This window comes from Trichomycterus rosablanca, chromosome 2 (assembly GCF_030014385.1).
Source record: "Trichomycterus rosablanca isolate fTriRos1 chromosome 2, fTriRos1.hap1, whole genome shotgun sequence".
Taxonomy (NCBI): Eukaryota; Metazoa; Chordata; class Actinopteri; order Siluriformes; family Trichomycteridae; genus Trichomycterus; species Trichomycterus rosablanca.
In genome coordinates, this window is record NC_085989.1 from 37,910,362 (window position 1) to 37,925,951 (window position 15,590).

Here is a 15,590-nt window from a genome sequence, read left to right on the forward strand (position 1 = left end):
ACCTGTATATATATATATATATATATATATATATATATACACAGAGAGACGGTTGGAGTCAACTTGTTCGTGACATCACGTGTTTCCCAAATTTCTGTTCGTAATCCGAAATTTGTTTGTACAATAAGTTGAAAAATAAAGTTCGTAACCCAAAATGTTCGTATGGTAAACCGTTCCTAACTCAAGGGTCTACTGTATTAGAACATTTTGTATGAATCATAACTTACAGTGCACAGTAATGGTGAGAGGTTCTGATTGTACTGTCGGAGCAGGATGAGGTCCATCTGGTCCCAGCTGTAACTTTGCTTCACACCTGTATTGAGCTCCATCATCCGCTCTGTTGGGGGAGATCTGCAGTGTAACAGACTCACTCACTGGTTTCTTGTTGGTGTCAGAAAACGAATTATTTGCCAGCAGAGTTTCTCCTTTGTACCAGTTCACAGTAAGAAGGTGAATAGGAGCAACGTTCTGAACATCACACTGGAGTTCATACTGGTTGCCTTCAACCATTGGTCCTGAGTGACCAACAGTACTGATAGTAACCATATCTGGACGTTCTAAAAGGAAATATAAAAAATAATAACATGTTGGAAATATTTAGATAACATAAACTTTATACAACAATAAAATGGGTGTTACAGGTAATAAAATGGTAACGACCAAGAATGCAGACTTACTGAAGAGAGTAACATTCAAAAGTTTACGACAACTGTCAAGCCCTATAAATTCTCCATAACATGATGGCTTTTCATCCCAATCCAAAAGCTGTAAGTAGGTCATGTGTAACGTGCTGCTATTAGTTAAGGAATCTACAAATTTCCAGTGCAACCGAGAATGATTACTGGAGGCAGTACACTTCACATCAGTAGACTGGCCATGCTCCATCACTACATGGGGTGGGCTGATTGTAAGCGGGCACACAGCCTCTGCACCTGCATTGAAAAAGACAAACTGTCAGAATTTGACTGTACAAAAAATAAGTAAAAAAGATAAATACTTGTCTTAGCAATTAAGCAAAGGACATTTAAATTCATCTCAAGAGCTGAAGATTGTTGAAATGTGACACATGGACACTTGTGCAAAACTCCCTACAGACATTGACCTGAAGCATCGAAGCCAGGTCCCAGCACCCTGTTACTGTGTGTAACATTTACATTTCCGCAATACTCTGCATTCCAAACTACAGCCTGCACACTAAACATGCAGTTCACAGTTCTGTCTAAACATTTACATTTTTGATTTATGCTATGATAAGCATTATCAATCAGCACTTCATTATTAACATGAAAACAATTTAATTTTCATCAATCACTTTATCCTGGTCAGGATAACAGCACGTCTGTTTTGAACTGGAAATTCCCTTGAAAGGTCACCAACCCATTGCAGGACTAAGGCCATCAACTCCTCAGACACAGTGAATGCCGATAGCACTATTTAAGCAGTACCTGAGCCCATATCAATATAATAGTGTTTGTTTTTATTCATATCCCTGCTGGTTCTGGCCAGAAAAAAATATTTAAATTATGTCACGCCCATCTTTTCACCTACACGAGACAAGTTCATATAAGGCTCAGTCTCGTGCACGGAGAGTCAACGCACTGATCTCCATTATCTCCTGTCTCTGTGCAGGCACCAACAATTAACCAGCAGAGGTCGTAATTGCATCAGTTATGAGGAATCCCCTTCGAGATCCAATCCAATGAATGAGCAAATCATTGGGTGTGTTCGAAAACCAAGTGAGCTACCTTGCTGTCTACTGCCTACATAGGCAGCTGCCTAGGTAGAGAGGATTCTACAACCCCAAATCAGAAAAAGTTTCTTACATTTACTTTGACTTTTATTTGATTGCAGACAGGATGAACCTGAGATATTTCATGTTTTATCTGCTCAACTTCATTTCATTTATTAATAAACATCCATTCCTGCATTTCAGGCCTGCAACACATTACAAAAAAAGTTGGGATGGTAAAGAAGGAGAGAAGAGAAATATGCAAATCCCTTCCAATCTTTCTTTGAGGTACATTGTTTTTAAACATTTCAATCATTTTCTCACACATTTGTTGACAAACTGGAGATCTTCTGATCATCTTTGTTCATCAAAGACTCAGCCCTTTCTGGATGCTACTTTTGTACCAAACCATGATTACAATCACCTGTTGACATCACCTGTTTAAAATTGCATCATTTAGTTTTTTCACCTCATTACTAGCCCTAAATTTCCCCATCACAACTTTTTTTTTAATGTGTTGCAGGGCTGAAATGCAGGAATGGATGTTTATTAATAAATGAAATGAAGTTGAGCAGACAAAACATGAAATATCTCAGTTTCATCCTGTCTGCAATCAAATAAAAGTCAAAGTAAATGTAAGAAACTCTGTGTTTCTATTTTATTTGCATTTTCCATACTGTCCCAACTTTTTATGATTTGGGGTTGTAAGAAAGATTATTCATTACATTAGTTTTCGGTTACTAAGCTAACACAGTTAGCCTCATTCCATTCAAACCAATGGACCAATGGGATGAGGTGGCACAATATGCTAGCATGTCAATTAACATCTTCCCTGTGTGCCAAAAATGGTTAAACTGTCCCTGACAAGCCCGGATTAGCAAATAAATACACTTGTACATAATTATACAAATTAAAAATCAATGATAATTTATTTACGTTTGTAAATAACTCTGTTCATTGCTCCGCATTTGTCCACCATATTTGTAATTTTTTTTGTGAGAAAAAATGTGCCGCACTGAATGCTGGGATTGCCTTTACCGCTAGGGAAGCATCGGATGCTCCCTCATTATTCAGTCAAAATACCATTCAATTTTAAGGTGCCTTACTAGGCAGCATTTTAAGGCATCTAAGAATGTGAACAGCCTTTTCTCTGTAATGTGTGTAGGATGATATAAAATGCTGTCTATGTAGAGAGATCACTAGAGATCACACACCCATTGTCTGTGTAGGCCTGCCGGTAGCAGAGCTAAGAGTCTAACTCACAAGTTCAGTGTGTTATCATTTTTACAGCTTAAAATAGCCACACGTACAGTATATTGACTTTTTTATGCATCTTTACCAGGAGTGCCAAAAATATACTGACATGAACACTTGAATTCTTACCCTTCACATCCACTCTGACAGTGAGCTCTTTTTTTCCAAGGTCGTTGGAGGAAATGCAGGTGTAATTGCCATTGTTGAGTCCATTGGCAGCATTTATGTGTAGGAGCGAGACTCCATCAGTGTTCTCATACCGCACATTAGATGCATCATAAAAGCGCCATTCGTATTCTGGACGAGGCTTGGCAGAAGAAGAGCACTTTAGCGTCACATTTTCTCCACGATTTACTGGGGTATTCACTAGCTCTGAAATCTCAGAGGGTGGATCTGAGAAAAAAGGATATCATGTCAATTCCACTTTCCCCTTATTTTACTATAGTTATCAATATGTACATAAATTAGCATCCACTTACAGACCACCATGACCTCCAGTTTGTGACTGATATCATTAGTGTTGTTTGCTAATAGGGTGTACTGCCCTTGATCACGTCTGAATACCTTCTGTGGTAAATCTACAGCGGTGTCATCTTTCCACCATGTAATTTCAGGTTGTGGGTGACCTTTAGCTGTGCAATTGTGATTAAAAGGTTCACCTTCTAAAAATGTAATATTGCTTGGACATGAAATCTCTGGGCCATCTGTAACAGGGAAGAAAAATACAAATAATAAAAGCAGGGTTTTCACAGTCCTGTAAATGTTGTAATTATTTGTTAAACATTATTAAACATATATTTGGGAATATTAAATATATACTTCAGGTTTAGTAAAAAGTAGTTTAATCACCCCAGTACTATCACCACTAAAGTTGCTTTTAAAAACACAATACAGTAAACTTCGGCTGTCCGGAGTATTTTTGCTGCTGTTGTTACCGTTACAAGTGCTACAATTACATGCAGCTCAATAACTGGACTGATACCTTGATTGCAGTAAAGAGTTGTCTTGTATATTCCTGACTCAGGATAACCAGACTAAGTCTAATAAACAAATAATAGTCATGTACATCCTGTATCAGATCACATTCTTAGTTGAAATCAGTGTGAGCATAAATTTAACCACTGTGGCACAGTGGGTAGTGCTGTCGCCTCACAGCATGAAGGGCCTGGGTTCGATTCCCTAGGTGGCCAGGGTCTTTTCTATGTAAAGTTTTCATGTTGTCTCTGTGTCCGCCTGGGTTTTCTCTGGTTGCTCCGGTTTCATCCCATCAAGTCCAAAGACATGCAGTCAGGCCAATGGGAGCTACTAAAACTGCCCTTAATGTAAGTGTGTGTATATGTCTCCCCTGTGATGGAATGGCGACCTGTCCGGGGTGTTTCCTGCCTTTTGCCCAATTAATCAGACACACCACAACCCTGATCAGAATAACCAATGGTAAAACAGACAATAAATGAATGAATTTACTTTAAATTGACACGTTATGCATTTTAACTACTGCATGTATATACACACCGATCAGCCATAACATTAAAACCACCTCCTTGTTTCTACACTCACTGTCCATTTCATCAGCTCCACTTACCATATAGGAGCACTCTGTAGTTCTACAATTACTGACTGTAGTCCATCTGTTTCTCTGCATGCTTTGTTAGCCCCCTTTCATGCTGTTCTTCAATGGTCAGGACTCTCCCAGGACCACTACAGAGCAGGTATTATTTGGGTGGTGGATGATTCTCAGCACTGCAGTGACACTGACATGGTGGTGGTGTGTTAGTGTGTTGTGCTGGTATGAGTGCATCAGACACAGCGGCACTGCTGGAGTTTTTAAACCCCTCACCGTCACTGCTGGACTGAGAATAGTCCACCAACCGAAAATATATCCAGCCAACAGCAGCTCGTGGGCAGTGACCTGTAACCACTGATGAAGGTCTAGAAGATGACCAACTCAAATAGCAGCAATAGATGAGCGATCGTCTCTGACTTTACATCTACAAGGTGGATCAATCAGGTAGGACTGTCTAAGTGGACAGTAAGTGGACATGCTATTTAAAAACTCCAGCAGCGCTGCTGTGTCTGATCCACTCATACCAGTACAACACACACTAACACACCACCACCATGTCATTGTCACTGCAGTGCTGAGAATGATCCACCACCTAAATAATACCTGCTCTGTGGTGGTCCTGACCATGGAGGAACAGGGTGAAAGCAGGCTAAAAAAGTATGTAAAGAAACAGATGGACTACAAACAGTAATTGTAGAACTACAAAGTGCTTGTATATGGTAAGTGGAGCTGACAAAAGGGACAGTGAGTGTAGAAACAAGGAGGTGGTTTTAATGTTATGGCTATTTAGTGTATATATAAGTGAATATATTATTTGTATGTTATAAAATGAAATTAGGGCAGTGGTTGCTCTGCAGTTAAGGTACTGGACTAGTAATCAGATGGTTGCTGGTTCAAGTCTGACCTTTACCAAGTGGTCGCTGTTGGGACCCTGAGCAAGGCCCTCAACTCAATTTCTCAAATTGTATTCAGTGATGACTGTAAGTCACTTTGTATGAAAGCATCCGCTAAATGCCACAAATGTAAATGTAACGTAAATGAAATTGATAATGACAGCTTTCCTTTTCAGCTTTCCCAGCAAATTCCAGTTACAATTAATTCCTCTGCCACTGGTACCCTCACCACGCTGGCCAAGGAGAGGCGCAGTTTAGCATCCCTCCGTCACATTCTCATTCCTCCGATTCTCGCAGCCATTCATAGAATCAGTATAGAATCACGCCTTGTCCCGTGTGTACCTTCACTACTTGTAATGGCACAAGTATTCATCATGGGGAATTTGCAGAGGCAATGTGGTGAAACCCCATATTACCCACCCTTCCTCAGACATGGCTAAATGTGTCTGTTGAGTAGCCGTGTAGCACAACTAAGATTTAGATTTCGGAAGCTTGAACTCTACACAGTGTTGGGTAGCTGTGTCACAATTTCATTTCTGAATCAGTTACATTTTCAGTTTCATTATGTATCTAGTTCTGCAGACACAGGTACTCAACCAGGGTGCAAATAGTTCTGGGTTCAAATGATTTACCATGTCATGCAGTATTGTGTGTAACTAATGTTAAGGTGACATTAGATTAGTGTTACTTACAGTACACAGTAATGGTGAGAAGAACTGATTTTACTGTCGGAGCAGGATGAGGTCCATCTGGTCCCAGTTGTAACTTTGCTTCACACCTGTATTGAGCTCCATCATCTGCTCTGTTGGGGGTGATCTGCAGTGTAACAGACTCATTCACTGGTTTCTTGTTGGGGTCAGTAAATGAATTATTTGCCAGCAGAGTTTCTCCTTTGTACCAGTTCACTGTAAGAAGGTGAATAGGAGCAACGTTCTGAACATCACACTGGAGTTCATACTGTTGGCCTTCATTCATGGGACCTGAGTGACCAACAGTACTGATAGTAACACTATCTGGTAACTCTGTTGAAGAAAAAACATGTTTTAGCATATAAATCAAATACAGATAATTACATTAGCCAAGATGTGTTTGGTAGACAATGTTTTCTTTTATCAGATGTGTACTGAAGCTATAAAGCTATGTAGCTATAATAATAAAGTACTAATAAAGTCTAAAAATAATGGCTTATCAACTACACTTTATTTAAGCCCTGCCAATATGCCGAAGTAGCATGTAAAAAGCATTTGGTTTGACCTGTCTTGGAGAAAGCATATGTTAGCCCACACCTCCCAGATTAGTAGCTACCATGTGATTTAGTAAGTAGGTGTTCTGTAACCATTTGTGAACCTGGTGAAGGACACCAGCTGTTGCTGTCGTGAAAGTGTTTTTCTTTACCATCCTTGCCTAATATAACACTTTAGCAGTTCAACAGAGCAAGGTATCTATTATCTTATATTGTGCTTCATTTTGTTCTTCCAGTCCATTTAAACAGGTCTGGATTGCAGACAGGTTTGAATTTTGCAGTGGTAATGGTCAGAAGGGTCCTTTTCCTCTTCAACCCAGAAAACACAACATCTATCTCTAACATAAACAACTTCAAAAACCATAACACTGACCACTTTGTGCCAGACCATCTCAGATAATCCCAGAAAATGTGGCAGTGTTTGTGGATGATGATGGTTCTACTTTGTGTAATAGAGGTTTTCTTAAGCTTCAGAGGCAAGTATGTGAAGTGTCATCTGACCATCTGAGGATTGTCATGGAGTATCATCAGGGCCATTATCCTTTAAACACAAATGAATAAGACTCAAATTGTAAACCTTGGCCTTAATTTGCCTCTGTGACAGCTTTTGTGGTGAATGTAATTTTCAGGTATCGAATGTGTTGCAGTCATCAGATTATGAATTAGCTTCAGTAACTTATTTTAATCTACAGTATATTGTCAAAGTTTATGTTTATTTGAGAATGATGTCATTTCTGTTTTTGTTTGTATACAAATGCTGAATACAAAAGGTGAAAGCTAATTTATTTGTACCATTATTATTATTATTATTAAATATTATGTAGTTTTAAAGAGTGATATTTCATTTCTATAAAATGTCATTTATTTAATACAATTTTCAGGGGTTTGCAGGTACAGCCATCCAATGTTGGTGTTCTTGGCAGTTTTTCTGACATTTGTATCATTCATATCGATATCGGAATTATATTGTATCGACTGAAATTAGGAGTTATATCGTGATATAAATTTTAGCAATATCATCCAGCCCTATGTTCAGCCAAATAAATCAGTGTAACAACATTGGTTATGTATCACTTTGATATAATTTTATATTTTGGATCAGACACTAAGTTTATGGAAAAGATAAATAACAATGAGAACTATATATGCTTAATGAATAATGAAATTTCAACTATTTGTAAACATTTATTCTTCTGGTTTGGTACTTTGGTTCATTTGCAGCCATAACAGCCAGTAACCTTTTATTTAAATATGTCTTAACTATTTTATTTATTTTGACCACTGGGTTAAATGATGTTTTCAGCACACTGTATATGTTATTACAGTGGGCAAGTTAAAATATTAAAAAATAAGTTATCTCAAAATGTACTTACTGTACACTGTAATGTTAAGCTCAGATTCCACTTGCTTATCATTAAGAAAATTTGCATAACAAATTGGTTTTATGTTCCAGTCCTGGAGGCTCTCCAACTTCCAAGTGATGAGCTGGACATGTTCTGTTAGAGGCACTGATCCCTGGGTTGCCTCCCAGCCCATCCCCTGATGCTTGAGGTTTGTGCTACAGTTCACAGAGACTGAACTTCCGTGTTCGACCACAACGCTATCTGGTTCGATCTGTAAGACTGAGACATTTGTCCCTGTAATAAAAACACAAACATTTAATTATTACATTCAGCACTGGAGGGACAGGCAACAGTTTTCACTTAGTGATTTCCTTCTTCTATTAAACTTAATTTAACATATGAAAGTTTGAGCTGATCACTAAACACGGGGTGTTAAATAAGTACATCTTAATTACAAGCCTGGGTCACTCCTGTACTAGAGTCTGATACTAATATACAAAACATTCAATCAAAATTAAAAATAAACTTTACTAGCCCTGTATATGACATGTATGTCATAACAGTTTTAATGATTTCTGCAACTGTTGTTTTTCCATGACTGAATAATTTTACTGTAAACTTTACATAATGTAGTTCTTCCCTAAGTTTCTAAATTTACAAAAAAAAATATTGCAGAACAAAAATAAGCATTTAGTCACACAGATGAATAAATCAGTGGTGTAGAAAGTTTAATCATGTTTTTTAATCTTGTAGCATAGTTTCGTAACGTAATTCCCTAATCCTCAGTGACTATAGATTAATTATAGCTGGTAAATGTATTAATGATATAAATAGGGCAAGTTTGACTACACCTATTAAAACGTACATGGAACAGTAGTCTCTTAACAAGGTTTGGAGAAATGCAGTCACTCTGCTAAAAGAATAAACGTGTCTGGATGGTTAAATATAATTTAAAAATCACAAATGTCATACTGTCATACAATCCGCTTAAGTTTTTCCCCCCATTGTATAGCCCATAACAAAACAGTCACCATCTAGGTCAATCATATTCACTGATGAGGAATGAAGAGACCATGCCACAAACTTTAAAAAATGATAAAACCTTCTGCACCAGCAATGTCAAGTTGCTGTCATGTATATTTTTGTGCCAGCAGTTATATACAAAATATACACTTTCAAAATATTAACAAGTATTTATTTGTAAGGGATATACATTTCAGTCAAACATTTACAGGCGAAAAAAATGCAAAAGTTGAAATCCAAAACTGTCATGACATAAAAATCTTCACAGCAAGAAGGTCCTGGGTTAGATCCCTAGGTGGCGCGGTCTGGGTCCTTTCTGTGTGGAGTTTGCATGTTCTCCTCGTGTCTGTGTGGGTTTCCTCCGGGTGCTCCGGTTTCCTCCCACAGTCCAAAGACATGCAAAAGAGGTGAATTGGAGATCAAATGGTCCATAACTGAATTTGACATTAAACTTGTGAACTGATGAATCTTGTGTAATGAGTAACTACCGTTTCTGTCATGAATGTAACCAAAGTGTAAAACATGACGTTACAATCCTAATAAACAAACTTTAACTTTTATCATTAAAGCAATAGCGCACTCGTCTGGTAAAAAAGTGTTTTCTGTTCTCAACTCAAGCTTTGAAATATTACCAAAGCGTCAGAAAAATAAAAAATAAAAAAGATGAAAAATCGCACAACCGCAACAGGCTCCACGACCTCCACTCGCCAGGTTGTTGTTATTATATTACAATATTTTTGTTAAGTAAAATTAAAATAACAATAACTGTGCATTAAAAATACCAGAGCAATTCATATATATATATATATATATATATATATATATATATATATATAGAATGAAATTTGTTGAGGGAGCCCAAACATTTTTTTGCACTGGGGCCCATGAGCTCCTACTTACGCCACTGGAGCGACAGTGCTACCCACCAAGCCATTAAAACTAAATTAAACAATAATAAGTGCTTTATTGGCTTCATTGCTAATAAATGAATGTAAGGATGGATTTACCTTTTAGACTATATAGGTTCTAGTCTAGGGTTTTACAAGGACAGTAGGCATAAAATCAACTGTTGGGTTTTTACATGTACTATAGTGTGAACTTTATATAATAATTTTTGGCAGATTATGAAATTATTTTATGAGATGGGTGAGCAATGGTTTTTTAGTTTTAATATTTGTGCATTACATATAAATACAAAACACAACATTTTAAGGCTTATCTATGAACTGTTTAGCAGCTTGTAAACAGGCTGTTTTATGGCCGTGGCACAGTATCAGCTTACTTCCAGCAACTTATCCATGCAGCCCATTTTTGTTCAAGTACTTCATTACCGTGCAGCTTAAAAAGGCACTTCAGCTGAAGCTGCTTGTGGGATTTTCTTTGCATTTCAACCCATTTTCCTTGCACTTGTATGTTAAATTTCTGTTGGTCTACCTGACCATGTCTTGGTATTAACAGAACCACTAACTTCCCACTACTATCAAAGTCTAAACAATACTGATTGTCATTTCACAAGTTCAAATATCTTTTCTCGCAGACCTTTAACAGTTATATTGCAAAGACAGTACAGCCCTGAATGAAGTGTGCAGGGGTCTCTCAAGAGCTCTCAGGAATTGACCTTTTTATACACAGACACTAATTGGCGGTGAGGAGGTACAGCAGTAAAATCCACTGGCACACTACCACTGGGATCTGGGGTCCGTCTACACATCTACACTAATATGATTGGCTATGCCTGGGGAAGGGGGATGAGCTGCTGAACAGTGTAGCTATTAGGAGGTGCACTTGTAAGCTGCTCTTAGTACTGGTCACAAGCCTTGATAAAAAATAAGGAGGGTTGCATCAGGAGGGGCACATAGCATAAAACTGTGCCAAGTCATGTATGCAGACCAAAAAAAAAAACACTCACACTGATTATAATCAAACAAGTTAAAGTTGTTGAACCTTATCCTTATAAACCATTTAAACCTGTGTCAACATGTACACCAATCAGCCATAACATTAAAACCACCTCCTTGTTTCTATACTCACTGTCCATTTTATCAGCTCCACTTACCATATAGAAGCACTTTGTAGTTCTACAATTACTGACCGTAGTCCATCTGTTTCTCTGCATACATTGTTGACCCCCTTTCACCCTGTTCTTCAATGCTCAGGACCCCCACAGGACCACTACAGAGCAGGTATTATTTGGGTGGTGGATCATTCTCAGCACTGCAGTGACACTGACATGGTGGTGTTGTGTTAGTGTGTGTTGTGCTGGTATGAGTGGATAAGACACAGCAGCGCTGCTGGAGTTTTTAAACACCTCACTGTCACCGCTGGACTGAGAATAGTCCACCAACCAAAAATATCCAGCCAACAGCGCCCTGTGGGCAGCGTCCTGTGACCACTGATGAAGGTCTAAAAGATGACCGACTCAAACAGCAGCAATAGATGAGCGATCTCTACAAGGTGGACCAACTAGGTAGGAATGTCTAATAGAGTGGACAGTGAGTGGACATGCTATTTAAAAACTCCAGCAGCACTGCTGTGTCTGATCCACTCATACCAGTAACATACAGTGCTGAGAATGACCCACCACCCAAATAACACCTGCTCTGTAGTGGTCCTGTGGGGGTCCTGACCATTGAAGAACAGGGTGAAAACAGGCTAGAGAAACAGATGGACTACAGTCAGTAATTAGAACTACAAAGTGCTTCTATATGGTAAGTGGAGCTGATAAAATGGACAGTGAGTGTAGAAACAAGGAGGTGGTTTTAATGTTATGGCTGATCAGTGTATGTATAAGGCCAAACATGCAAGGCTGAAGGGTATACAAACTTTTGATCAGGGCCACACACAATAACATAACAGTAAAGAACTTTATCTGACCCACATTGCTAAATAAAAGAAAGGTTTTATGCATGATCAGTCATATTTTACAAGAAATAGCCAATATGTCACAAATTCTGCCATGGTCATTAAAATACTGCCTAACTCTTATAATACATAATTCAGTTTTATTTTCATGACTTTGCATTGCTGTTTTGTAAATGTTGTTGACACGCAGTGCACCAAAAATGAACAAACATTTTAACAACCCTTAAGTGTTCACATCTGTTTTAAAGAGAACATTGAAAACACACATTCTCTGTAAAGCAAGCAGTATCACACACACACACACACACACACACACACACACACACACACACACACACACACACAGGAAGAGATTCTTAATTTGATACATCACACCCAAACACATGACAATGTAAAAACACTAAAGGCATCAAACTTATTGCTAAGCAGAAGCAGTAGGCCTATACTATGTAATAAATGTTATTACAGATTCAAATACTCCGCCCGGAAACTAAGCCGTCTGTTTAATGTTAAAGCAAACGGGAACGAGTTTTAAATTTAATACATTTAAAATCCAAAATTAAGTATAAAAAGGTGCCCGGGTGGCACACTGGTCTGTCATGCTACATCTTACCACCACTGAGATCCAGCATTACAGTCTCCTAGGTGTCTACACCAGACCAGACTAATCTTTGTAGTGTCTACGTGGAATGTTATTTATTTTATTAGGATTAATAACGTCATGTTTTACACACTTTGGTTATATACACTGATGAGCCATAACATTAAAACCACCTCCTTGTTTCTACACTCACTGTCCATCTGTTTCTCTGAATGCTTTGTTAGCCCCCTTTCATGCTGTTCTTCAATGGTCAGGACCCCCACAGAGCAGGTATTATTTAGATGGTGGATCATTCTCAGCACTGCAGTGACACTGACATGGTGGTTGTGTGTTAGTGTGTGTTGTGCTGGTATGAGTGGATCAGAAACAGCAGCGCTGCTGGAGTTTTTAAATACCGTGTCCACTAACTGTCAACTCTATTAGACACTCCTAACTAGTTGGTTCACCTTGTAGATGTAAAGTCAGAGACGATCGCTCATCTATTGCTGCCATTGGAGTTGGTCAGACCTTCGTCAGTGGTCACAGGATGCTGCCCACAGGGCGCTGTTGGCTGGATATTTTTGGTTGATGGACTATTCTTAGTCCAGTAGTGACAATGAGGTGTTTAAAAACTCCATCAACATTGTTGTGTCTAATCCACTCATATCAGCACAACACACTAACACACCACCACCATGTCAGTGTCACTGCAGTGCTGAGAATGATCCACCACTCAAATAATACCTGCTCTGTAGAGGTCCTAAGAGAGTCCTGACCATTAAAGAACAGCATGAAATGGTGCTAACAAAGCATGCAGAGAAACCGATAGACTACACTCAGTAATTGTAGAACTACAAAGTGCTTCTATATGGTAAGTGGAGCTGATTACATGGACAGTGTGTGTAGCAACAAGGAGGTGGTTTTAATGTTATGGCTGATCAGTGTATTTATATCAGAACAGGTTCAAGTTTAATGTCAAACACAGTCATGGACAATTTTGTATCTCCAATTCACCCCACTGCATGTCTTTGGACTGTAGGAGGAAACCGGAGCTCCCAGAAGAAACCCACACAGACACGGGGAGAACATGCAAACTAGACACAGAAAAGATTGCTTTACCTGGAAATCAAACCCAGAACCTTGTTGCTGTGAGGCGACAGTGCTACCCACCAAGCCGCCCTTATGTGGAATTAAAAATTATGAAGATTTTTTTTATTCTATTTTTTCTCATTGGTTATGGTAAACTAAACTAGTCTTCTCATAACTAAGGGATTAGTTTTCTTTTATATTATTTCAATGCACTACTATTAAAATGTGGGTCTACTTACAGCACTAGTCTGCTCAATTCCTTAAAACAAAATAAAGTCTCTTATAATCATTCTGCCTTGTTGAAACCTTCGCATTACTTTATATAAAACTGTATATTCACATTTATGAAACATGTATGTACATCTATGTAAGATACACTATAAAACACTGTACACCTGACTATCAACATTTTGGTCATTCCATTAGCAAACAGTGGGCAATACAAATGGGCTGGGTTTTCTGAGAAGGCTTTGCACACACCATGAAGTGTGTGTGTGTGTGCGTGTGTGTGTGTGTGTGTGTGTGTGTGTGTGTGTGTGTGTGTGTGTGTGTGTAAATGTGTGCCCATTCAGTCAAAAGAGCTTTGGTAAGGTTAGTACCTGGTGTCAGACAGAAGTGAATGAAATGTAGGATTATCTCTGATGTGAATATGACTGGAGGTTATTTGATTCATCATTGGACCACAGTTTATGAGCACCATGTAGCAATGAAAGACCACCAGATATTTTGAAAGACACCTTCAAAGCTTATCATAAGACAAGCAAAAACTGTCTAGATCCCTCTGATGGTACTGATGGTACAAAATTAAGTACATTAAACAATGAAACAAAATGAATTTCACTCTAAGCTGAGGTAGCCCAAATGAATAAGCTGAAGTAACTAAAATAATGAATAACCTAAACCTTACAACTGTGGTTCCAAACAGAAACAATTGAAAAAAGGGGATAAGAACCAGAGCACCCGGAGGAAACCCTACACTGACAAGGAAAGAACATACAAACTCCACACAGAAAAAACCTGGACCACTACAACTGGGAATCAAACACAGGACCTTCTTGCTGTAAGGCAACAATGCTATCCACAGAGACACCGTGCCGACCTTTTAAACATATGTTTACATAATAAATAGTTGATCATATATGATGAATAAAAATACATTTAAAACATTATTGCACTTGCCAGAATAGTTTGTATGCAGTAAATAAGATATTCCTGATAATATACAGTTCAAGTTAAAGTTTATATACACTTTATGTTGTAAGATTTTTAATGAATTTTGCAATATTTCAGGACAAAGAAGGTCAATATTTCAGACCTAGGGAGGTGAACAACAGCTATAGTGAACGCAGCACAAGTATTCCTAATTAAGAACTGCTCTGTCAGTGGACTGTGCTGTCACATATAGCTTATTATTTTATATTTTAGCTAAACAGTGTAGTCATATAGGATAATAAATTTAATTCTAGAACTAATGGTGGAACTTGGAAAGTCAAAGGTGGTACTTGGTGTAATAAAGTTTGAGAACCATTGGTCTAGAATCAATGACAGGTCAGCTAGTAAAACATGTGACATTCATCCAGATGGAAAACACTTACAAACAACGTACAAAACATTACAAACTATTTAAATATCACCAGCAAGCAACAGTCACTTCTTATCATTTCTTATTCAGATTCTTTACCATTATTCACTGTGCTTTAGTTTAGAAAATCCTCCACTCACCTTGTATGTGTCCGCAAAAGTAGAAGAAAGCAAGAAAAATCTGAAATAAAGCTCCTCTGTACATCATATCCAATCTCTGGAGAATCAATTCTGTTAAAACACGTCCAACCTCCAAAAGTAACGGTTCAGTATGAAGAGTAACTGTCTGTGCTCTCTACACCGCACATGTACATCTACTGACCGCCTCTACCCACACACCCCCTCGCCTTCATACCGCTACATTAGTCAGAGCCAGCACCGGGTTGCCAAATGTTTTCAATTTGCCTGAAATGTGATCTACACAGTGAG

General features: G+C 38.3%; 1 protein-coding gene across 1 annotated transcript in view; it reads right to left on the minus strand.

The window, feature by feature from the left end:
- Positions 1-15,369, minus strand: part of icam5 (intercellular adhesion molecule 5) — a 57,022-nt gene extending 41,653 nt beyond the window's left edge. The window contains exons 1-7 of the mRNA XM_062986296.1: positions 15,303-15,369; positions 8,057-8,320; positions 6,133-6,462; positions 3,463-3,687; positions 3,113-3,376; positions 678-932; positions 228-557 (exon numbers count right to left, since the gene is read on the minus strand). Coding sequence (XP_062842366.1) covers positions 228-557; positions 678-932; positions 3,113-3,376; positions 3,463-3,687; positions 6,133-6,462; positions 8,057-8,320; positions 15,303-15,369 — 1,735 coding nt within the window. The remainder of the gene's footprint in view (positions 1-227; positions 558-677; positions 933-3,112; positions 3,377-3,462; positions 3,688-6,132; positions 6,463-8,056; positions 8,321-15,302) is intronic.
- Positions 15,370-15,590: the final 221 nt, after the last annotated feature.